The sequence below is a fragment of the Oncorhynchus gorbuscha genome, linkage group LG02, assembly GCF_021184085.1.
Source record: "Oncorhynchus gorbuscha isolate QuinsamMale2020 ecotype Even-year linkage group LG02, OgorEven_v1.0, whole genome shotgun sequence".
Taxonomy (NCBI): Eukaryota; Metazoa; Chordata; class Actinopteri; order Salmoniformes; family Salmonidae; genus Oncorhynchus; species Oncorhynchus gorbuscha.
This window is the reverse complement of record NC_060174.1, coordinates 4,762,891-4,787,532: the sequence shown is the minus strand read 5'-3', so window position 1 is coordinate 4,787,532 and position 24,642 is coordinate 4,762,891. Positions and strand designations below refer to the sequence as shown.

At 43.9% G+C, this 24,642-nt stretch overlaps 1 protein-coding gene across 1 annotated transcript in view; it reads left to right on the top strand.

Annotated features, from left to right (window-relative positions):
* crocc2 (ciliary rootlet coiled-coil, rootletin family member 2) overlaps positions 1–24,642 on the top strand; it is a 201,131-nt gene that overhangs the window by 142,960 nt on the left and 33,529 nt on the right. The window contains exons 24-29 of the mRNA XM_046292232.1: positions 3,647–3,885; positions 12,208–12,367; positions 12,442–12,609; positions 20,145–20,303; positions 22,427–22,643; positions 22,806–22,939. Coding sequence (XP_046148188.1) covers positions 3,647–3,885; positions 12,208–12,367; positions 12,442–12,609; positions 20,145–20,303; positions 22,427–22,643; positions 22,806–22,939 — 1,077 coding nt within the window. The remainder of the gene's footprint in view (positions 1–3,646; positions 3,886–12,207; positions 12,368–12,441; positions 12,610–20,144; positions 20,304–22,426; positions 22,644–22,805; positions 22,940–24,642) is intronic.

Genomic DNA, 24,642 nt, shown 5'->3' with positions numbered 1-24,642 from the left:
GAAATAGACCCTGATCAGAATAGTACACTAGGAAATAGTCCCTGATCAGAATAGTACACTAGGAAATAGACCCTGATCAGAATAGTACACTAGGAAATAGACCCTGATCAGAATATTCAGAAATATTTTCCACCAGTTCACCATTTGGGACGCACACTAGTGAGCAGTCCTTCTCTCTCTCTCACTCTCTGGTTACCTAGGGAACTTGCCTAGGTAACCAGAGAGTCTCAGTGCTTATTTCCATTCATCAAGTGACTCTTAAAAGAGCATTTTGGGTTGTTGGAGTGGCAGGCAAGTGGCAGTGAGAGTGGTGGTGTGTGAGTCCTGCTAGAGCGGAGGAGAGACCCGCTCTCATACTCTCAAGGAAGAAAGAGGTCATTGCCCTCATCCGTGAGATGCAACGCCATCCTTACGGACACAGCCCAGGGACACAGTGCTTTATGGCGGAGTGGTGGATTGTGGGAATGCGCCTGTCACGGAGAAATGCAAGCTGGGCCCATGTGGAACTGACAAATAACTTCTTGCCAATTCAAATGCACGAGGAACACACTATCAATACTTCACCGTTATGTTCCGTTCCACATCTGTGAGTTCTCCCACCGGTTTCCGTATTTATATTGCCATTTATAGATGAGGACATGCGTGCTCTTTTACTGGACTTGACCAACTGTGCACAGCATTACTACTTAGGACATTTGTATCTGAAGCTTTGGATTCAGGGAATTAAAAGTACCTATCCAATTTCAGATGTGTAAATATGTCTACAATTTTTCTTACGAGTTTTGTATTTGTTTAACAGTTCTTCAGGATCGGTGCCCCCCCCACCCCCCACGGGACGGTTGAGCTAACGTAGGCTAATGCGATTAGCATGAGGTTGTAAGTAACAAGAGTATTTCCCAGGACATAGACATACACTAATGTTCAAAAGTTTGGGGGTCACTTAGAAGGGTCCTTGTTTTTTTTCCCTTTATCCATTTTATTCAACTGTTACCTGCAAAAAAAAAGACAGCTCAGAGTTTGCCTTTCTGAATTTTGAATCCTAAACAACGTTCCTACACATAGTTTAAAGTAGAAAACCAACATAGCAGGTCAAAGCTGTGTGCTGGAAAAACCTTGGTAGACCATGGGTGGAGTAGGCATCGTGGTGCTGGTAAACCTTGGTAGAGCATGGGTGGAGTAGGCATCGTGGTGCTGGTAAACCTTGGTAGAGCATGGGTGGAGTAGGCATCGTGGTGCTGGTAAACCTTGGTAGAGCATGGGTGGAGTAGGCATCGTGGTGCTGGTAAACCTTGGTAGAGCATGGGTGGAGTAGGCATCGTGGTGCTGGTAAACCTTGGTAGAGCATGGGTGGAGTAGGCATCGTGGTGCTGGTAAACCTTGGTAGAGCATGGGTGGAGTAGGCATCGTGGTGCTGGTAAACCTTGGTAGAGCATGGGTGGAGTAGGCATCGTGGTGCTGGTAAACCTTGGTAGACCATGGGTGGAGGCCTTGTCTCTGAGAGAGCTATAAAAGACACTGTCAGACATGGCAGAACCTCCCTGATCTTCCCTTGTTTCATTATTAGAACCTCCCTGATCTTCCCTTATTTCATTATTAGAACCTCCCTGATCTTCCCTTGTTTAATTATTAGACTAATCCAGGCTCAGGATTCTCATGTCTGACAATGACAGAGACAGAGTGAGAATGTACAGCAAGGGGACAACATGGGGGGTAGAGCGGAGGGGAGAGGGAGAGGGATAGGGATAGGGATAGGGAGAGGGAGAGGGAGAGGGAGAGGGAGAGGGAGAGGGAGAGGGAGAGGGAGAGGGAGAGGGAGAGGGAGAGGGAGAGGGAGAGAGAGAGAGAGAGAGAGAGAGAGAGAGAGAGAGAGAGAGAGAGAGAGAGAGAGAGAGAGAGAGAGAGAGAGAGAGAGAGAGAGAGAGAGAAATACATTCCCATATCTACAAGAAAAGGTCAACCACTGAAGAACAAACACCATAGTAAATACAACCCTTATTTATGTTTATTTATTTTCCCTTTTGTACTTTAACTATTTCCACATAATATGACATTTGAAATGTCTTTATTCTCTTGGAACTTTCGTGAGTGTAATGTTTACTGTTCATTTTTTAAATTGTTTATTTCACTTTTGTTTATTATCTATTTCACTTGCTTTGGCAATGAAAAACATATGTTTCCCATGGTAATAAAGTCCTTAAATTGATTTGAATTGAGAGAGAGAGAGAGAGAGAGAGAGAGAGAGAGAGAGAGAGAGAGAGAGAGAGAGAGAGAGAGAGAGAGAGAGAGAGAGAGAGAGAGAGAGAGAGAGAGAGAGAGAGAGAGAGAGAGAGAGAGAGAGAGAGAGAGAGAGAGAGAGAGAAAGAGCCCTCTTGGTAATATCATGAAATCAAAGATGGAGTTAACCCCTAGTGTAAATAAGTCAGTTGGGGCAGTGTTTATTTTCTCTCCTGCTGCAGGGAGAGGCTCCGATGAGATGGGACAGGTTCCCCTAGCTTCACTCTCATCTACTTGAGGACCACAATCAGAGGGCTCTCCTTTACCCTCCAGACCTGGATTCAATGCAGTAGTCCATCATACGAACATTTCGCACTTCAGGCAGACTAAATCAAACGCTTATGAATGATTTTGAATAGTATTTGAACCCAGGATATTCTCCATCCCCCCTTTCCCCTGAATAGTAGTTGAACCCAGGATATTCTCCATCCCCCCTTTCCCCTGAATAGTAGTTGAACCCAGGATATTCTCCATCCCCCTTTCCCTGAATAGTAGTTGAACCCAGGATATTCTCCATCCCCCTTTCCCCTGAATAGTAGTTGAACCCAGGATATTCTCCATCCCCCTTTCCCCTGAATAGTAGTTGAACCCAGGATATTCTCCATCCCCCTTTCCCCTGAATAGTAGTTGAACCCAGGATATTCTCCATCCCCCCTTTCCCCTGAATAGTAGTTGAACCCAGGATATTCTCCATCCCCCCTTTCCCCTGAATAGTAGTTGAACCCAGGATATTCTCCATCCCCCCTTTCCCCTGAATAGTAGTTGAACCCAGGATATTCTCCATACCCCCTTTCCCCTGAATAGTAGTTGAACCCAGGATATTCTCCATACCCCCTTTCCCCTGAATAGTATTTGAACCTAGGATACCCCCCCCCATTTCCCTGAAATTAAGTTTGATGGGTTGGAAAGGGAAAGGATTAGAATTGATGAGAAGAAAACATATTATGTGACCTGTATAAACATAATTCCTCTCCCTCCTCTCCTCCCTCCTCTCTCCCCTCTCCTCCCTCCTCTCCTCCCTCCACCTCACCTCCCCTCTCCTCCCTCCTGTCCTCCCTCCCTCCACCTCTCCTCCCCTGTCCTGCCTTCCTTGGTCTGGTTAATTTGAAGCAGTCTTGGGCCTAGATTCAATCCGTATCCCAGAATATCTGTGCTATAACGTAATAAAAATGTTGAGACAATGTTTCTGCGTTCGCGGAGACTGCATACACAGTATACACTGCCTCTGTAATCACGCTATGAAGCGGGACTTCTGCAATACAGATTGAATTAAGCCCAACGTGGTCTCTTGGGTTCGAGTGCTCTGGCCTCCATCTCTAGTTTGAAGCCTCAGTGAGCTCCTCCTCTCATCTCCATTCCCTGGTCCTGCTAGGTGGAGGGTCTTCGGCGGGACCTCCATCGGGCAGAGGATGAAAGTGACGCAGGGCGGGAAGAGCTGATCGAGTCCCACAGGGAGCTGAGGGAAGTGGCTCAGGAGAGGGACGACCAGAGGAAGGAGGTGCTGGACCTCAGGAGGCTGCTGGGGGACGAGATCCGAGACAAGGAGGCCATCCACTCCTCCAACCAGGAACTCAGAGCTGCAGTGAAGAGAGCAGAGAATGACAACAACAGGTACAGTCACTCTGTTCCATACAGACAACAGGTACAGTCACTCTGTTCCATACAGACAACAGGTACAGTCACTCTGTTCCATACAGACATCAGATACAGTCACTCTGTTCCATACAGAGAACAGGTACAGTCACTCTGTTCCATACAGACAACAGGTACAGTCACTCTGTTCCATACAGACAACAGGTACAGTCACTCTGTTCCATACAGAGAACAGGTACAGTCACTCTGTTCCATACAGACAACAGGTACAGTCACTCTGTTCCATACAGACAACAGGTACAGTCACTCTGTTCCATACAGAGAACAGGTACAGTCACTCTGTTCCATACAGACAACAGGTACAGTCACTCTGTTCCATACAGACAACAGGTACAGTCACTCTGTTCCATACAGACAACAGATACAGTCACTCACTGTTCCATACAGACAACAGGTACAGTCACTCTGTTCTGTCAAGAGAACGACAGCCCAAAACAGGATTGTCTGATCTTATACAGCCAACTATGTGTGCATATGGGCCCAGGGCTTTATTGGGTTTTATGAACTAGAAATGATGTAGACGGTATGGAGTTTAAAGACAAAACTGTTTTGAAATGAGTGTTTTCTAAACCCACTCCATGTGAGTGGGTTGAGGCCCACACCCGAAAATACTCTGTACAGTCAGAGATGGCATAAAGATTTTCTGACAGGCCTATGTTTCTGCTTATCGTTTCCGACATTTTGGCAGGCTATTTGTTATAAATGATTTATCTATAATTAAACATGTGCAGCTTCTCTTCTGTCATTATTGTTGCCCCAAGAAGACTTTAATAAAAACCCTCACCAAAATGATGTCATAAAGGGATAGAATGAATGATGTCATGAAGGGATACAATGAATGATGCCATAAAGGGATAGAATGAATGATGTCATAAAGGGATAGAATGAATGATGTCATAAAGGGACAGAATGAATGATGTCATAAAGGGATAGAATGATAGAATCAATCTGGTTGACATCAATAATGTTGGTTTTCTCTTTCCTCTGTCATCTCTGCTTCTCTCACGCAGCAAAGACGTTTAGGGACCGGGGAGAATATGCAATAATGGGGATAAAACGGAATGGGGGAGGGGCGGGGGGGATTTTCAGTGAAACAATTCTAAATTACATCAGTTTGACTGGTTTTAAGGATATTAGAAGCTTTTAAAACAATCCAACATGTTTTTGATAAGATTTCATTTCGGCTTGGGTTGGTATTTTATATGGTTGAAACACTAGCAGCTTATATGATGCTAATACAGAAAGCACCGCCAAATTTGCAAACGGTCCCTAACCGTGCATTCATAATCTCAAGATGCTGAAAGAAATCTATTTCTAAACTCATGTTCCCGAATCAAATTGTATCACTTCAGCAAAACATTTCCAAACATTAGACTACTGTTCTGGTCCTCTCTTCTATAACATTAGACTACTGTTCTGGTCCTCTCTTCTATAACATTAGACTACTGTTCTGGTCCTCTCTTCTATAACATTAGACTACTGTTCTGGTCCTCTCTTCTATACCATTAGACTACTGTTCTGGTCCTCTCTTCTATAACATTAGACTACTGTTCTGGTCCTCTCTTCTATAACAGACTACTGTTCTGGTCCTCTCTTCTATAACATTAGACTACTGTTCTGGTCCTCTGTTCTATAACAGACTACTGTTCTGGTCCTCTCTTCTATAACATTAGACTACTGTTCTGGTCCTCTCTTCTATAACATTAGACTACTGTTCTGGTCCTCTCTTCAATAACAGACTACTGTTCTGGTCCTCTGTTCTATAACATTAGACTACTGTTCTGGTCCTCTCTTCAATAACAGACTACTGTTCTGGTCCTCTCTTCTATACCATTAGACTACTGTTCTGGTCCTCTCTTCTATAACATTAGACTACTGTTCTGGTCCTCTCTTCTATAACATTAGACTACTGTTCTGGTCCTCTCTTCAATAACAGACTACTGTTCTGGTCCTCTCTTCTATACCATTAGACTACTGTTCTGGTCCTCTCTTCTATAACATTAGACTACTGTTCTGGTCCTCTGTTCTATAATTAGACTACTGTTCTGGTCCTCTGTTCTATAACAGACTACTGTTCTGGTCCTCTCTTCTATAACATTAGACTACTGTTCTGGTCCTCTCTTCTATAACATTAGACAACTGTTCTGGTCCTCTCTTCTATAACATTAGACTACTGTTCTGGTCCTCTCTTCTATACCATTAGACTACTGTTCTGGTCCTCTGTTCTATAACAGACTACTGTTCTGGTCCTCTCTTCTATAACAGACTACTGTTCTGGTCCTCTCTTCTATAACATTAGACTACTGTTCTGGTCCTCTCTTCTATAACATTAGACTACTGTTCTGGTCCTCTCTTCTATACCATTAGACTACTGTTCTGGTCCTCTGTTCTATAACAGACTACTGTTCTGGTCCTCTCTTCTATAACAGACTACTGTTCTGGTCCTCTCTTCTATAACATTAGACTACTGTTCTGGTCCTCTCTTCTATAACATTAGACTACTGTTCTGGTCCTCTCTTCTATAACATTAGACTACTGTTCTGGTCCTCTCTTCTATACCATTAGACTACTGTTCTGGTCCTCTGTTCTATAACAGACTACTGTTCTGGTCCTCTCTTCTATAACAGACTACTGTTCTGGTCCTCTCTTCTATACCATTAGACTACTGTTCTGGTCCTCTCTTCTATAACATTAGACTACTGTTCTGGTCCTCTCTTCTATAACATTAGACTACTGTTCTGGTCCTCTCTTCAATAACAGACTACTGTTCTGGTCCTCTCTTCTATACCATTAGACTACTGTTCTGGTCCTCTCTTCTATAACATTAGACTACTGTTCTGGTCCTCTCTTCTATACCATTAGACTACTGTTCTGGTCCTCTGTTCTATAACAGACTACTGTTCTGGTCCTCTCTTCTATAACATTAGACTACTGTTCTGGTCCTCTCTTCAATAACAGACTACTGTTCTGGTCCTCTCTTCTATACCATTAGACTACTGTTCTGGTCCTCTCTTCTATACCATTAGACTACTGTTCTGGTCCTCTCTTCTATAACAGACTACTGTTCTGGTCCTCTCTTCTATAACATTAGACTATTTCTGGTCCTCTCTTCTAGACTACTGTTCTGGTCCTCTGTTCTATAACAGACTACTGTTCTGGTCCTCTCTTCTATACCATTAGACTACTGTTCTGGTCCTCTCTTCTATAACATTAGACTACTGTTCTGGTCCTCTCTTCTATAACATTAGACTACTGTTCTGGTCCTCTCTTCTATAACATTAGACTACTGTTCTGGTCCTCTCTTCTATAACATTAGACTACTGTTCTGGTCCTCTCTTCTATAACATTAGACTACTGTTCTGGTCCTCTCTTCTATACCATTAGACTACTGTTCTGGTCCTCTGTTCTATAACAGACTACTGTTCTGGTCCTCTCTTCTATAACATTAGACTACTGTTCTGGTCCTCTCTTCTATAACATTAGACTACTGTTCTGGTCCTCTCTTCTATAACATTAGACTACTGTTCTGGTCCTCTCTTCTATACCATTAGACTACTGTTCTGGTCCTCTGTTCTATAACAGACTACTGTTCTGGTCCTCTCTTCTATAACAGACTACTGTTCTGGTCCTCTCTTCTATAACATTAGACTACTGTTCTGGTCCTCTCTTCTATAACATTAGACTACTGTTCTGGTCCTCTCTTCTATACCATTAGACTACTGTTCTGGTCCTCTCTTCTATAACAGACTACTGTTCTGGTCCTCTCTTCTATAACAGACTACTGTTCTGGTCCTCTCTTCTATAACATTAGACTACTGTTCTGGTCCTCTCTTCTATAACATTAGACTACTGTTCTGGTCCTCTCTTCTATAACATTAGACTACTGTTCTGGTCCTCTCTTCAATAACAGACTACTGTTCTGGTCCTCTGTTCTATAACATTAGACTACTGTTCTGGTCCTCTCTTCAATAACAGACTACTGTTCTGGTCCTCTCTTCTATACCATTAGACTACTGTTCTGGTCCTCTCTTCTATAACATTAGACTACTGTTCTGGTCCTCTCTTCTATAACATTAGACTACTGTTCTGGTCCTCTCTTCAATAACAGACTACTGTTCTGGTCCTCTCTTCTATAACATTAGACTACTGTTCTGGTCCTCTCTTCTATACCATTAGACTACTGTTCTGGTCCTCTGTTCTATAACAGACTACTGTTCTGGTCCTCTCTTCTATAACAGACTACTGTTCTGGTCCTCTCTTCTATAACATTAGACTACTGTTCTGGTCCTCTCTTCTATAACATTAGACTACTGTTCTGGTCCTCTCTTCTATAACATTAGACTACTGTTCTGGTCCTCTCTTCTATACCATTAGACTACTGTTCTGGTCCTCTGTTCTATAACAGACTACTGTTCTGGTCCTCTCTTCTATAACAGACTACTGTTCTGGTCCTCTCTTCTATAACATTAGACTACTGTTCTGGTCCTCTCTTCTATAACATTAGACTACTGTTCTGGTCCTCTCTTCTATACCATTAGACTACTGTTCTGGTCCTCTCTTCTATAACAGACTACTGTTCTGGTCCTCTCTTCTATAACAGACTACTGTTCTGGTCCTCTCTTCTATAACATTAGACTACTGTTCTGGTCCTCTCTTCTATAACAGACTACTGTTCTGGTCCTCTCTTCTATACCATTAGACTACTGTTCTGGTCCTCTGTTCTATAACATTAGACTACTGTTCTGGTCCTCTCTTCTATAACATTAGACTACTGTTCTGGTCCTCTCTTCTATAACAGACTACTGTTCTGGTCCTCTCTTCTATAACATTAGACTACTGTTCTGGTCCTCTCTTCTATAACATTAGACTACTGTTCTGGTCCTCTCTTCTATAACATTAGACTACTGTTCTGGTCCTCTCTTCTATACCATTAGACTACTGTTCTGGTCCTCTGTTCTATAACAGACTACTGTTCTGGTCCTCTCTTCTATAACATTAGACTACTGTTCTGGTCCTCTGTTCTATAACATTAGACTACTGTTCTGGTCCTCTGTTCTATAACATTAGACTACTGTTCTGGTCCTCTGTTCTATAACAGACTACTGTTCTGGTCCTCTCTTCTATAACATTAGACTACTGTTCTGGTCCTCTCTTCTATAACAGACTACTGTTCTGGTCCTCTCTTCTATAACATTAGACTACTGTTCTGGTCCTCTGTTCTATAACAGACTACTGTTCTGGTCCTCTCTTCTATAACATTAGACTACTGTTCTGGTCCTCTGTTCTATAACATTAGACTACTGTTCTGGTCCTCTCTTCTATAACATTAGACTACTGTTCTGGTCCTCTCTTCTATAACAGACTACTGTTCTGGTCCTCTGTTCTATAACATTAGACTACTGTTCTGGTCCTCTGTTCTATAACATTAGACTACTGTTCTGGTCCTCTGTTCTATAACAGACTACTGTTCTGGTCCTCTCTTCTATAACATTAGACTACTGTTCTGGTCCTCTGTTCTATAACAGACTACTGTTCTGGTCCTCCCTTCTATACCATTAGACTACTGTTCTGGTCCTCTGTTCTATAACATTAGACTACTGTTCTGGTCCTCTGTTCTATAACAGACTACTGTTCTGGTCCTCTCTTCTATAACATTAGACTACTGTTCTGGTCCTCTCTTCAATAACATTAGACTACTGTTCTGGTCCTCTCTTCTATAACATTAGACTACTGTTCTGGTCCTCTGTTCTATAACATTAGACTACTGTTCTGGTCCTCTGTTCTATAACAGACTACTGTTCTGGTCCTCTCTTCAATAACAGACTACTGTTCTGGTCCTCTCTTCTATAACATTAGACTACTGTTCTGGTCCTCTCTTCTATAACAGACTACTGTTCTGGTCCTCTCTTCTATAACATTAGACTACTGTTCTGATCCTCTCTTCTATAACATTAGACTACTGTTCTGGTCCTCTCTTCTATAACAGACTACTGTTCTGGTCCTCTCTTCTATAACATTAGACTACTGTTCTGGTCCTCTGTTCTATAACAGACTACTGTTCTGGTCCTCTCTTCAATAACAGACTACTGTTCTGGTCCTCTCTTCTATAACAGACTACTGTTCTGGTCCTCTCTTCTATAACAGACTACTGTTCTGGTCCTCTCTTCTATAACATTAGACTACTGTTCTGGTCCTCTCTTCTATAACATTAGACTACTGTTCTGGTCCTCTCTTCTATAACATTAGACTACTGTTCTGGTCCTCTCTTCTATAACATTAGACTACTGTTCTGGTCCTCTCTTCTATAACATTAGACTACTGTTCTGGTCCTCTCTTCTATAACATTAGACTACTGTTCTGGTCCTCTCTTCTATAACATTAGACTACTGTTCTGGTCCTCTCTTCTATAACATTAGACTACTGTTCTGGTCCTCTCTTCTATAACATTAGACTACTGTTCTGGTCCTCTCTTCTATAACATTAGACTACTGTTCTGGTCCTCTCTTCAATAACAGACTACTGTTCTGGTCCTCTTTCTATAACTGTTCTGGTCCTCTCTTCTATAACATTAGACTACTGTTCTGGTCCTCTCTTCTATAACATTAGACTACTGTTCTGGTCCTCTCTTCTATAACATTTCTGGTCTTAGTTCTGGTCCTCTCTTCTATAACATTAGACTACTGTTCTGGTCCTCTCTTCTATAACAGACTACTGTTCTGGTCCTCTGTTCTATAACATTAGACTACTGTTCTGGTCCTCTCTTCAATAACAGACTACTGTTCTGGTCCTCTCTTCTATAACATTAGACTACTGTTCTGGTCCTCTCTTCTATACCATTAGACTACTGTTCTGGTCCTCTCTTCTATACCATTAGACTACTGTTCTGGTCCTCTCTTCTATAACAGACTACTGTTCTGGTCCTCTTCTATAACAGACTACTGTTCTGGTCCTCTCTTCTATACCATTAGACTACTGTTCTGGTCCCCTCGCCTATAACAGACCAGTGTTCTGGTCCTCTCTTCTATAACAGACTACTGTCCTTATCCTCTCTTCTATAACAGACTGTTCTGGTCCTCTCTTCTATAACATTAGACTACTGTTCTGGTCCTCTCTTCTATAACATTAGACTACTGTTCTGGTCCTCTCTTCTATACCATTAGACTACTGTTCTGGTCCTCTCTTCTATAACAGACTACTGTTCTGGTCCTCTTCTATAACAGACTACTGTTCTGGTCCTCTCTTCTATAACAGACTACTGTTCTGGTCCTCTCTTCTATAACAGACCAGTGTTCTGGTCCTCTCGCCTATAACAGACTACTGTTCTGGTCCTCTCTTCTATAACAGACTACTGTTCTGGTCTTCTCTTCAATAACAGACTACTGTTCTGGTCCTCTCTTCTATAACATTAGACTACTGTTCTGGTCCTCTCTTCTATAACATTAGACTACTGTTCTGGTCCTCTCTTCTATAACATTAGACTACTGTTCTGGTCCTCTCTTCTATAACAGACTACTGTTCTGGTCCTCTCTTCTATAACAGACTACTGTTCTGGTCCTCTCTTCTATAACAGACCAGTGTTCTGGTCCTCTCGCCTATAACAGACTACTGTTCTGGTCCTCTCTTCTATAACAGACTACTGTTCTGGTCTTCTCTTCAATAACAGACTACTGTTCTGGTCCTCTCTTCTATAACATTAGACTACTGTTCTGGTCCTCTCTTCAATAACAGACTACTGTTCTGGTCCTCTCTTCTATAACATTAGACTACTGTTCTGGTCCTCTCTTCTATAACAGACTGTTCTGGTCCTCTCTTCTATACCATTAGACTACTGTTCTATATAGTTAGACCAGATACACTGAGGCTCTAGAGTTGAGGTTTAGTCTTCACACTAGCGTCTGATACAAATATCGAAAGTAAAACCTCACTGTGGCTCATAAACATAAATTGCACAAGAATGATACATTTCTGATTTTTTTAATGCATTGTTTTCTCTTTATTCAACCCCCTGTCCTTCATCCACATCCTAAAACCACCAGTCCCGTGGGTATGACAATGGGGATTGTGAGTTCTGACTCAACCCCACACATCCCTATTTGAAATGTGACAATATTTTTCTTCAATATTTTGACAGTAACCTACCTCTATAACCCTGTCTCTGCCTCCATCTCCGTCAGCCTTCGGCGTAGCGTCAAGGACAAGGAGCAGAAAGTGTATTTTTGTAGACGTTTTGACAGTAATCTACCTCTATAACCCTGTCCCTGCCTCCATATCTCCCATCAGTCTGCGGCGTAGCCTGGAGGACAAGGAGCAGAAAGTGGTGGTGCTGGAGGTGTGTAAGACCTCCCTGCAGCAGGAAGTGTCCAAGCTGAGGAGCACAATGAGAGAGCTGGAGAAGTCCCGGCTGCAGGCACGCAGAGAGCTGCAGGAGCTACGCAGACAGGTGAGGCTTCATCTTCTTCTTCTTGTTCTTCTTCTGCCTCAGCCTCTAATCAGTCTCTATCTCTACCTGTTCAGGTGAAGATCTTAGAGAGGGAGGCTGCCCAACAGAGGGAGGAGATGGGAGAACTGCAGGCCAGGGTGTGTCAGGAGGAGGTGAAGGAAGAGGAGGCAAGGAGGGAGTCCTTCAGTCTTAAACAGAGAGTCCTGGAGAGCGAGGCGGGCAGGGAAGCGGCCATCAAGGAGGTACGTTACCATGGGAGGCCCACAGGGCTGGGGAGGAGGACAGGAAGGAGGTACGTTACCATAGGAGGCCCACAGGGCTGGCGGGAGGAGGACAGGAAGGAGGTACGTTACCATAGGAGGCCCACAGGGCTGGGGGAGGAGGACAGAAAGGAGGTACGTTACCATAGGAGGCCCACAGGGCTGGGGGAGGACAGGAAGGAGGTACGTTACCATAGGAGGCCCACAGGGCTGGGGGAGGAGGACAGGAAGGAGGTACGTTACCATAGGAGGCCCACAGGGCTGGGGGAGGAGGACAGGAAGGAGGTACGTTACCATAGGAGGCCCACAGGGCTGGGGGAGGAGGACAGGAAGGAGGTACGTTACCATAGGAGGCCCACAGGGCTGGGGGAGGAGGACAGGAAGGAGGAACGTTACCATAGGAGGCCCACAGGGCTGGGGGAGGAGGACAGGAAGGAGGTACGTTACCATAGGAGGCCCACAGGGCTGGGGGAGGAGGACAGGAAGGAGGTACGTTACCATAGGAGGCTCACAGGGCTGGGGGAGGAGGACAGGAAGGAGGTACGTTACCATAGGAGGCCCACAGGGCTGGGGGAGGAGGAGGAGGACAGGAAGGAGGCCCACGTTACCAAAGGAGGCCCACAGGGCTGGGGGAGGAGGACAGGAAGGAGGTGCGTTACCATAGGAGGCCCACAGGGCTGGGGGAGGAGGACAGGAAGGAGGTACGTTACCATAGGAGGCCCACAGGGCTGGCGGAGGAGGACAGGAAGGAGGTACGTTACCATAGGAGGCCCACAGGGCTGGGGGAGGAGGACAGGAAGGAGGTATGTTACCATAGGAGGCCCACAGGGCTGGGGGAGGAGGACAGGAAGGAGGTACGTTACCATAGGAGGCCCACAGGGCTGGGGGAGGAGTACAGGAAGGAGGTACGTTACCATAGGAGGCCCACAGGGCTGGCGGAGGAGGACAGGAAGGAGGTACGTTACCATAGGAGGCCCACAGGGTTGGGGGGAGGAGGACAGGAAGGAGGTACGTTACCATAGGAGGCCCACAGGGCTGGCGGGAGGAGGACAGGAAGGAGGTACGTTACCATAGGAGGCCCACAGGGCTGGGGGAGGAGGACAGAAAGGAGGTATGTTACCATAGGAGGCTCACAGGGCTGGGGGAGGAGGACAGGAAGGAGGTACGTTACCATAGGAGGCCCACAGTGATGGGGGGAGGAGGACAGGAAGGAGGTACGTTACCATAGGAGGACCACAGGGCTGGGGGGAGGAGGTCAGGAAGGAGGTACGTTACCATAGGAGGCCCACAGGGCTGGGGGGAGGAGGACAGGAAGGTTGGCAGGAAGGAGGTAAATGTGCTATTTCCGTTTTTTATCTGTAATAAAGTTGCTAAAATAAAAAATCAAATAAAAAAACTTTTTTTTTGTCATTATGGGGTATTGTGATGCCATTATGGGGTATTGTGATGTCATTATGGGGTATTGTGATGTCATTATGGGGTATTGTGATGTCATTATGGGGTATTGTGATGTCATTATGGGGTATTGTGTGTAGATTGTTGACGAGGGGGAAAAAACTATTTAATCCATTTTAGAATCAGGCTGTAACTTAACAAAATGTGGAAAAGGTCAAGGGGTCTGAATCATTTCCGAATGCACTGTATGTAACTTACAGGTAGTCGTCCGCTATACAGCCTCAATAACAACATGCTTCAGCAAACATCCCGTCCAGAATACCTGCAGTGATTACAGTATGGGGAGGAAGGGCCGAGGATGTTCTACTGCCACTCTCCAATGAATAACCTTTTGTCAGCCTGGCTGGGGTTTAACATACTGTGGGTGTACAGCCTTCACACGGTATTCACACCCTTTTACTTTTTTACACATTTTGTTGTGCTACAAAGTGGGATTCAAATGGATTTCATTTTTTATCAATGATCTACACAAACTACTCTGCAATGTCAAAGTGGAAGTAAAATTCTAACATTAAAAAAAATGTATATATATATATATATACTGTATGTATATACTTATACTTATACTTATATATATATATACTGTATGTATAGAAAGTGACTTTGGAACGTATTCAAACCCCTTGTCTTTTTTCACATTTTGTTACATTACAGCCTTATAACAATTCCTCAGCAATCTACACACAAGGCACCATAATGACATCACAATACCCCATAATGACATCACAATACCCCATAATGACATCACAATACCCTATAATGACAATACCCCATAATGACATCACAATACCCCATAATGACATCACAATACCCCATAATGACAAAGCAAAAACAGGGTTTTAGAATGTATTGCAAATTTATCAGTATTCAGACCCTTTGCGAGGAGACTCGAAATTGAGCTCAGATGCATCCTATTTCCATTCATCATCCTTGAGATGTTGCTACACCTTGATTGGAGTCCACTTGTGGTAAATTCAATTGATTAGACATGATTTAGAAAGGCACACTCCTGTCTATATAAGGTTCCACAGCTGACAGTGCATGTCAGAGCAAACACCAAGCCATGAGGAATTGTCCTTAGAACTCAGAGACAGGATTGTGTCGAGGCACAGATCTGGGGAAAGGGAACCAAAACATTTCTACAGCATCGAAGGTCCCCAAGAACGTAGTGACCTCCATCATTCTCAAATTGAAGAAGTTTAGAACCACCATGACTCTTCCTAGAGTTGGCAGCCCAGCCAAACTGAGCAATCGGGGGAGAAGGGTCTTGGTCAGGGAGGTGACCAAGAACCTGATGGTCACTCTGACAGAGCTCTTGAGTTCCTCTGAGGAGACGGGAGAACTTTCCAGAAGGACAACCATCTCTGCAGCCCTCCATCAATCAGGCCTTTATGGTAGAGTGGCCAGATGGAAGCCACTCCTCAGTAAAAGGCACATGACAGCCCACTTGGAGTTTACCAAAAGGCACCTAAAGACTTTCAGACCATGAAAAACAATATTCTCTGGTCTTATGAAACCAAGATTGAACTCTTTGGCCTGAATGCCAAGTGTCACGTCTGGAGGAAACCTGACACCATCCCTATGATGAAGCATGGTGATGGCAGCATCATGCTGTGTGGATGGTTTTCAGCAGCAGGGACTGGGAGACTAGTCAGGATGGAGGCAAAGATGAACGGAGAAAACTACAGAAAGATCCTGGATCAAAACCTGTTCCAGAGTGCTCAGGACCTCAGATTGGGGTGAAGGTTCACATTCCAACAGGACATTGACCCAAGAGGACAATGACAGCCAAAACAACGCAGGAGTGGTTTCGGGACAAGTCTCTGAATGACCTTGAGCGGCCCAGCCAGAGGCCGGACTTGAACCCAATCGAACATCTGGTGAGACCTGAAAGCGTCATACCCAAGAAGACTGTAGTGTCATACCCAAGAAGACTGTAGCGTCATACCCAAGAAGACTCGATGCTGTAGTCACTGCCTAAGGTGCTTCAACAATCAATCAATCAATCAAATGTATTTATAAAGCCCTTTTTACATCAGCTGATATCTCAAAGTGCTGTACAGAAACCCAGCCTAAAACCCCAAAATAGCAAGCAATGCAGATGTAGAAACACAGTGGCTAGGAAAAACTCCCGAGAAATGCAGGAACCTAGGAAGAAACCTAGAGAGGAACCAGGCTCTGAGGGGTGGCCAGTCCTTATAAATTAGCAAAAAATAAATAAAAAAACGTTTTTGCTTTGTCTTTATGGTCTATTGTGTTTATTTGATATATTTCTGTATTTTATTTCACCTTTATTTAACCAGGAAAACCAGTCGAGAACAAGTTCTCATTTACAACTGCGACCTTGACCAAGATAAAGCAAAGCAGTGGGACACAAACAACAACACAGAGTTACACATAAACAAACGTACAGTCAATAACACAAAAGAAAAATAGAAAGATATATGTACAGTGTGTGAAAATGTAGAAGAGTAGGGAGGTAAGGCAATAAAGAGGCCATGGAGGCTAAAATAATTACAATGTAGCATTAACACTGGAGTGATAGATGTGCAGAAGATGATGTGCAAGTAGAGATACTGGGGTGCAAAAAAGTGAGAGGGTAAGTAATAATATGGGCTTGAGGTAGTCTGGTGTGCTATTTACAGATTGGCTGTGAACAGGTACAGTGATCGGCAGGTGGGTGCAGGGAGCGATCGGTTGAAGAGCATGAACTTAGTTTTACTAGCATTTAAGAGCAGTTGGAGGCCATGGACGAAGTATTGTATGGCGTTGAAGCTCGTTTTGAGGTTTGTTAGCACAGTGTCCAAAGATGTGCAAAATGTATACAGAATGGAGTCATCTGCGTAGAGGTGGATCAGAGAATCACCAGCAGCAAGAGCGACATCATTGATATATACAGAGAAAAGAGTCGGCCCGAGAATTGAACCCTGTGGCATCCCCATAGAGACTGCCAGAAGTCCAGACAACAGGCCCTCGGATTTGACTCACTGAACTCTATCTGAGAAGTAGTTGGTGAACCAGGCTAGGCAATCATTTGAGAAGCCAAGGCTATTGAGTCTGCCGATAAGAATGTGGTGATTGGTGTAGAATGTGGTGATTGGTATAGAATGTGGTGATTGGTATAGAATGTGGTGATTGGTATAGAATGCGGTGATTGGTATAGAATGTGGTGATTGGTATAGAATGTGGTGATTGGTATAGAATGCGGTGATTGGTATAGATTGCAGTGATTGGTATAGAATGCGGTGATTGGTATAGAATGTGGTGATTGGTATAGAATGCGGTTATTGGTATAGAATGTGGTGATTGGTATAGAATGTGGTGATTGGTATAGAATGCGGTGATTGGTATAGAATGCGGTGATTGGTATAGAATGCGGTGATTGGTATAGAATGCGGTGATTGGTATAGAATGTGGTGATTGGTATAGAATGTGGTGATTGGTATAGAATGCGGTGATTGGTATAGAATGCGGTGATTGGTATAGAATGTGGTGATGATTGGTATAGAATGTGGTGAATGGTATAGTATGCGGTTATTGGTATAGAATGCAGTGATTGGTATAGATTGCAGTGATTGGTGTAGAATGCGGTGATTGGTATAGAATGCAGTAATTGGTATAGAATGCAGTGATTGGTATAGAATGCAGTGATTGGTATAGAATGCAGTGATTGGTATAGAATGCAGTGATTGGTATAGAATGCGGTGATTGGTATAGAATGCAGTGATTGGTATAGAAGGCAGTGATTGGTATAGAATGCAGTGATTGGTGTAGAATGCGGTGATTGGTATAGAATGCAGTGATTGGTATAGAATGCAGTGATTGGTATAGAATGCAGTGATTGGTATAGAATGCAGTGATTGGTATAGAATGCGGTGATTGGTATAGATTGTTTTCCTCATCAATCTATTTAATCATAACAAGTTAAGGAAAAAGTCAAGGTTCCACATTCACTGTATGAAAAATAAAACGCAAATATATATTTTTTTTGATAAGTATTCAACCCCCTAAGTCAATAGTTCATGTCAGAATCACCTTTGACAGCGATTACAGCTGTGAGTCTTTCTGGGTAAGTCTCTAAGAGTGATTACAGCTGTGAGTCTTTCTGGGTAAGTCTCTAAGAGTGATTACAGCTGTGAGTCTTTCTGGGTAAGTCTCTAAGAGTGATTACAGCTGTGAGTCTTTCTGGGTAAGTCTCTAAGAGTGATTACAGCTGTGAGTCTTTCTGGGTAAGTCTCTAGGAGTGATTACAGATGTGAGTCTTTCTGGGTAAGTCTCTAAGAGTGATTACAGCTGTGAGTCTTTCTGGGTAAGTCTCTAAGAGTGATTACAGCTGTGAGTCTTTCTGGGTAAGTCTCTAGGAGTGATTACAGATGTGAGTCTTTCTGGGTAAGTCTCTAAGAGTGATTACAGCTGTGAGTCTTTCTGGGTAAGTCTCTAAGAGTGATTGCAGCTGTGAGTCTTTCTGGGTAAGTCTCTAAGAGTGATTACAGCTGTGAGTCTTTCTGGGTAAGTCTCTAAAGATCTTTCCACACCTGTATTGTGCAACATTTGCCCATTATTCTTTTTAAAATTATTCAAGCTTTGTGAAATTGGTTGTTGATTATTGCTAGACAACTATTTTGAGGTGTTGCCATAGATTCTCACGTAGATTTAAGTCAAAACAGTAACTCGGCCACTCAGGAACATTCACTGTCTTCTTGGTAAGTAACTCCAGTGTAGATTTGGCTTTGTGTTTTAGGTTATTGTCCTGCTGAAAGATAAATTCATCTTCCAGTGTCTGGTGGAAAGCAGACTGAACCAGGTTTTCCTCTGGGATGTTGCCTGTACTTATCTCCATTCTTTTAAATTTTTTATCCTGAAAAACTCCCCAGGCCTTAACGACTATAGCCATACCCATAACATGATGCAGCCACGACTATGCTTGAAAATATGGAGAGTGGTACTCAGTAATGTGATGTATTGGATTTGCCCCAAACACAATTCAGGATAATTACTTTTTTACTTTTGTAGTGTTACTTTAGTGTCTTTTGTAAAAAAAAATAAAAGAAATCTGTACAGGTTTCCTTCTTTTCACTCTGACATTTAGGTTAGTATTGTGGAGTAACTACAATGTTATTGATTCATCCTCAGTTTTCTCCTATCACAGCTATTGTCAGCGATTGGGTGCAGAGATGTAGCAGAGTCAGGACACAGGTTTGAGCAACACAACCGAGTTTACTCACAAAAAATTCAAGCAATATTCCAAATAGGAAAATACATGCAAACTAACACCTACAACAACCACTAAGACACCAACAATCGCGGACAGAACAGAAATGTATGCCAGAGGGATAAATAAGGAACCTGATATGGGAATTGAAACCAGGTGTGTGTAATACAGACAAAACAAAACGAAAATGAAACATGGATCGGTGGTGACTAGAAAGCCGGTGACGTCGACCGCCGAACACCACCCGAACACCACCCGAACACCACCCGAACACCACCCGAACACCACCCGAACACCACCCGAACACCACCCGAACACCACCCGAACACCACCCGAACAAGGTGAAGGGCCGACTTCAAACTATGTAACTGTTTTAAAGTCACCCTGGGCAGTTTCCTTCCTCTCCGGCAACTGAGTTAGGAAGGACTCCTGTGTATTTGTAGTGGGTGTATTGATACACCATCCAAAGTGTAATTTCTAATTTCACCATGCTCAGAAGGATTTTCAATGTCTGCTTTTTTTTAGCATTAGGTGTTCTTTGCAAGGACTTGGAAAACCTCCCAGGTCTTTATGGTTGAATCTGTGTTTACATTTCACTGCTTGAATAACGGACCTTACAATTATCTGTATGTGTGGTTTGCAGAGATAAGGTAGTCGTTCAAAAATAATGTTAAATACTATTATTTAGGCTTGCCATGAGAACTTGGTTGAATACTTATTGACTTATTTCAGTTTTTTTCAGCTTTTCATTTGTAGTTATAAAAGGTATTTAAAGTGCATTTAGAAAATGTCTTAAAATCCTTCCCATAATGCCCCTCTCTTCTCTCTATTTCCTGTATCTCTCCATCAGGCTTCTGGGTTGCAGCGTCGTGTTGTGGAGCTGGAGGACGCGGAGCGTCAGATGAGGGAAGTGCTGGCGGAGAGAGAGGCGGGGCTTCAACAGAGTCTCCTCCTCCACTGCGAAGAGACCTCACAATTAGTGTTGGCACTAGAGGAGCAGTCTACTCAGGTAAAGACACGTATTACTAAGACGGTGAGTTAGCATTTCCCATAGGAATACATGTCACACTTAGCCATCATGCTAACTATAGTGGCGGTTCTATACTAGATAGCTAGTCGATACACAGATGAAGAACAACAGCATTAGCCAAGTATCTGCACATGTGCAGAGGGGTTTCCCCCCCCACTCTACACATGTTATATTCCTCACTACGATGGTATCCATGAGCTCGCCGTCATTGGGTTTATTGGCAAGTGTCTGTTTTGTTACTTTCAATGAAATATGACATACCTATCCACACGTTTGGCTAGTTCTCTGGTCTATACTAGTTCTCTGGTCTGTACTAGTTCTCTGGTCTGTACTAGTTCTCTGGTCTATACTAGTTCTCTGGTCTATACTAGTTCTCTGGTCTGTACTAGTTGTCTGGTCTGTACTAGTTCTCTGGTCTATACTAGTTCTCTGGTCTGTACTAGTTCTCTGGTCTATACTAGTTCTCTGGTCTGTACTAGTTCTCTGGTCTGTACTAGTTCTCTGGTCTGTACTAGTTGTCTGGTCTGTACTAGTTCTCTGGTCTGTACTAGTTCTCTTGTCTGTACTAGTTCTCTTGTCTGTACTAGTTCTCTTGTCTGTACTAGTTCTCTTGTCTATACTAGTTCTCTGGTCTGTACTAGTTCTCTGGTCTATACTAGTTCTCTGGTCTATACTAGTTCTCTGGTCTGTACTAGTTCTCTGGTCTGTACTAGTTCTCTTGTCTGTACTAGTTCTCTTGTCTGTACTAGTTCTCTGGTCTGTACTAGTTCTCTGGTCTATACTAGTTCTCTGGTCTGTACTAGTTCTCTGGTCTGTACTAGTTCTCTGGTCTGTACTAGTTCTCTGGTCTGTACTAGTTCTCTGGTCTGTACTAGTTCTCTGGTCTGTACTAGTTCTCTGGTCTGTTCTCTGGTCTACTAGTTCTCTGGTCTGTACTAGTTCTCTGGTCTGTACTAGTTCTCTGGTCTACTAGTTCTCTGGTCTAGTTCTCTGGTCTATACTAGTTCTCTGGTCTATACTAGTTCTCTGGTCTATACTAGTTCTCTGGTCTATACTAGTTCTCTGGTCTGTACTAGTTCTCTGGTCTGTACTAGTTCTCTGGTCTATACTAGTTCTCTGGTCTGTACTAGTTCTCTGGTCTGTACTAGTTCTCTGGTCTGTACTAGTTCTCTGGTCTATACTAGTTCTCTGGTCTATACTAGTTCTCTGGTCTATACTAGTTCTCTGGTCTGTACTAGTTCTCTGGTCTGTACTAGTTCTCTGGTCTGTACTAGTTCTCTGGTCTGTACTAGTTCTCTGGTCTGTACTAGTTCTCTGGTCTGTACTAGTTCTCTGGTCTATACTAGTTCTCTGGTCTGTACTAGTTCTCTGGTCTGTACTAGTTCTCTGGTCTGTACTAGTTCTCTGGTCTATACTAGTTCTCTGGTCTGTACTAGTTCTCTGGTCTGTACTAGTTCTCTGGTCTGTACTAGTTCTCTGGTCTGTACTAGTTCTCTGGTCTATACTAGTTCTCTGGTCTGTACTAGTTCTCTGGTCTATACTAGTTCTCTGGTCTATACTAGTTCTCTGGTCTATACTAGTTCTCTGGTCTATACTAGTTCTCTGGTCTATACTAGTTCTCTGGTCTATACTAGTTCTCTGGTCTGTACTAGTTCTCTGGTCTATACTAGTTCTCTGGTCTACTAGTTCTCTGGTCTGTAGTTGTCTGGTCTGTACTAGTTCTCTGGTCTATACTAGTTCTCTTGTCTGTACTAGTTCTCTGGTCTGTACTAGTTCTCTGGTCTATACTAGTCTATACTAGTTCTCTGGTCTATACTAGTTCTCTGGTCTATACTAGTTCTCTGGTCTATACTAGTTCTCTGGTCTATACTAGTTCTCTGGTCTGTACTAGTTCTCTGGTCTATACTAGTTCTCTGGTCTATACTAGTTCTCTGGTCTGTACTAGTTCTCTGGTCTATACTAGTTCTCTGGTCTATACTAGTTCTCTGGTCTCGCCCATCGACCCACAGCTACTGGTCTCTAAACAAACCACAATGCAACACTTTGTTGTGTGACCGCCAATGCTAACCACAGAGCCCTCGTGGTTCCCAACCTTTCCCCAGGTAAGGGAGCTCACCCTGCGTGTTAGCCTAGCAGAGGGCCGTGCTCAGGGGCTGGAGGAGCAGCTAGGACATGGGGAAGGCCAGCGCAGAGAGCTGGAGCACAGGCTGGTCGGGCTGACCTCTGCCCTGAGACGAACCCTCGGGATAGGCCGCTCACAGACCCCTGGGTCCAGAGGAAGAAGCCCCTCCCCCTGGAGAAGTCGCTCACCTGTGAAGGGTATGATGGTCACTCACTAATGCCGTAGAATGGACCGCCACTCTTTGTAATGACTGATAAGGACAGTGATTCTGGTGTTAAGCTAACATAACATCAAATAATAATTTTAAATGAAATTAATCAGTGTCTCAGTGAGTTGGCGTGCATCTCTATATGTAATAGGTGAAACCAGCACATCCCCGGGAGGTCCTGTGTCCTTCCCATCCTGTAGTGATGAGGGGGAGCTGGATGTGGACGCGGTGCAGAGAGCCCTCAGGGACTTCCACCAGGAACTCAAAGACACTAAGAGACACAGGGTACTGTAACACTCAGTACTTTTAAAGCAGGAGCTAAACACAGAAGATGTCCTCAGTACTGGTGGATTATTGTCCAGTCCCTCCACGATTCCAATTCCGCGATCGCAATTTTTTTATTTATTTACAGCTAAATCAACAATCCCTGCATATTATGCAAATTTGACCCAATCGTTTCCCAATAAAACAGTCAAATCATCGCAATATTATCGCATAAATCATTTTCTGTAAATTCTTTCATAGATTGACTGAGTGTTGACTGACTGACTGACTGAGTGTTGACTGACTGACTGACTGACTGACTGACTGACTGACTGACTGACTGACTGACTGACTGACTGGCTGGCTGACTGACTGACTGAGTGTTGACTGACTGACTGACTGACTGAGTATTGACTGACTGACTGACTGAGTGTTGACTGACTGACTGACTGACTGAGTGTTGACTGACTGACTGACTGACTGACTGACTGACTGACTGACTGACTGACTGACTGACTGACTGACTGACTGACTGACTGACTGACTGAGTGTTGACTGACTGACTGACTGACTGTTGACTGACTGACTGACTGACTGACTGACTGACTGACTGACTGACTGACTGACTGACTGACTGACTGACTGACTGACTGACTGTGTGTTGACTGACTGACTGACTGACTGACTGACTGACTGACTGACTGACTGACTGACTGACTGACTGACTGAGTGTTGACTGACTGACTGTTGACTGACTGACTGACTGACTGACTGACTGACTGACTGACTGAGTGACTGAGTGTTGACTGACTGACTGACTGACTGACTGACTGACTGACTGACTGACTGACTGACTGACTGACTGACTGACTGAGTGTTGACTGACTGACTGGCTGACTGAGTGTTGACTGACTGACTCACTGACTGACTGGGTGTTGACTGACTGACTGAGTGTTGACTGACTGACTGAGTGTTGACTGACTGACTGACTGAGTGTTGACTGACTGACTGACTGACTGACTGACTGACTGACTGAGACTGTGACTGAGTGTGACTGACTGACTGACTGACTGACTGACTGACTGACTGACTGACTGACTGACTGACTGACTGACTAACTGACTGAGTGTTGACTGACTGACTGACTGAGTGTTGACTGACTGACTGACTGAGTGTTGACTGACTGAGTGTTGACTGAGTGTTGACTGAGTGTTGACTGACTGACTGACTGACTGACTGACTGACTGACTGAGTGTTGACTGACTGACTGACTGAGTGTGACTGACTGACTGACTGACTGAGTGTTGACTGACTGACTGACTGACTGACTGACTGACTGACTGACTGACTGACTGACTGAGTGTTGACTGACTGACTGACTGAGTGTTGACTGACTGACTGTGTTGACTGAATGTTGACTGAGTGTTGACTGACTGACTGACTGACTGACTGACTGACTGACTGAGTGTTGACTGACTGACTGACTGACTGACTGACTGACTGACTGACTGACTGAGTGTTGACTGACTGACTGACTGAGTGTTGACTGACTGACTGACTGTTGACTGACTGACTGACTGACTGACTGACTGACTGAGTGTTGACTGACTGACTGACTGACTGAGTGACTGACTGAGTGACTGAGTGTTGACTGACTGACTGACTGACTGACTGACTGACTGACTGACTGACTGACTGACTGACTGACTGACTGACTGACTGAC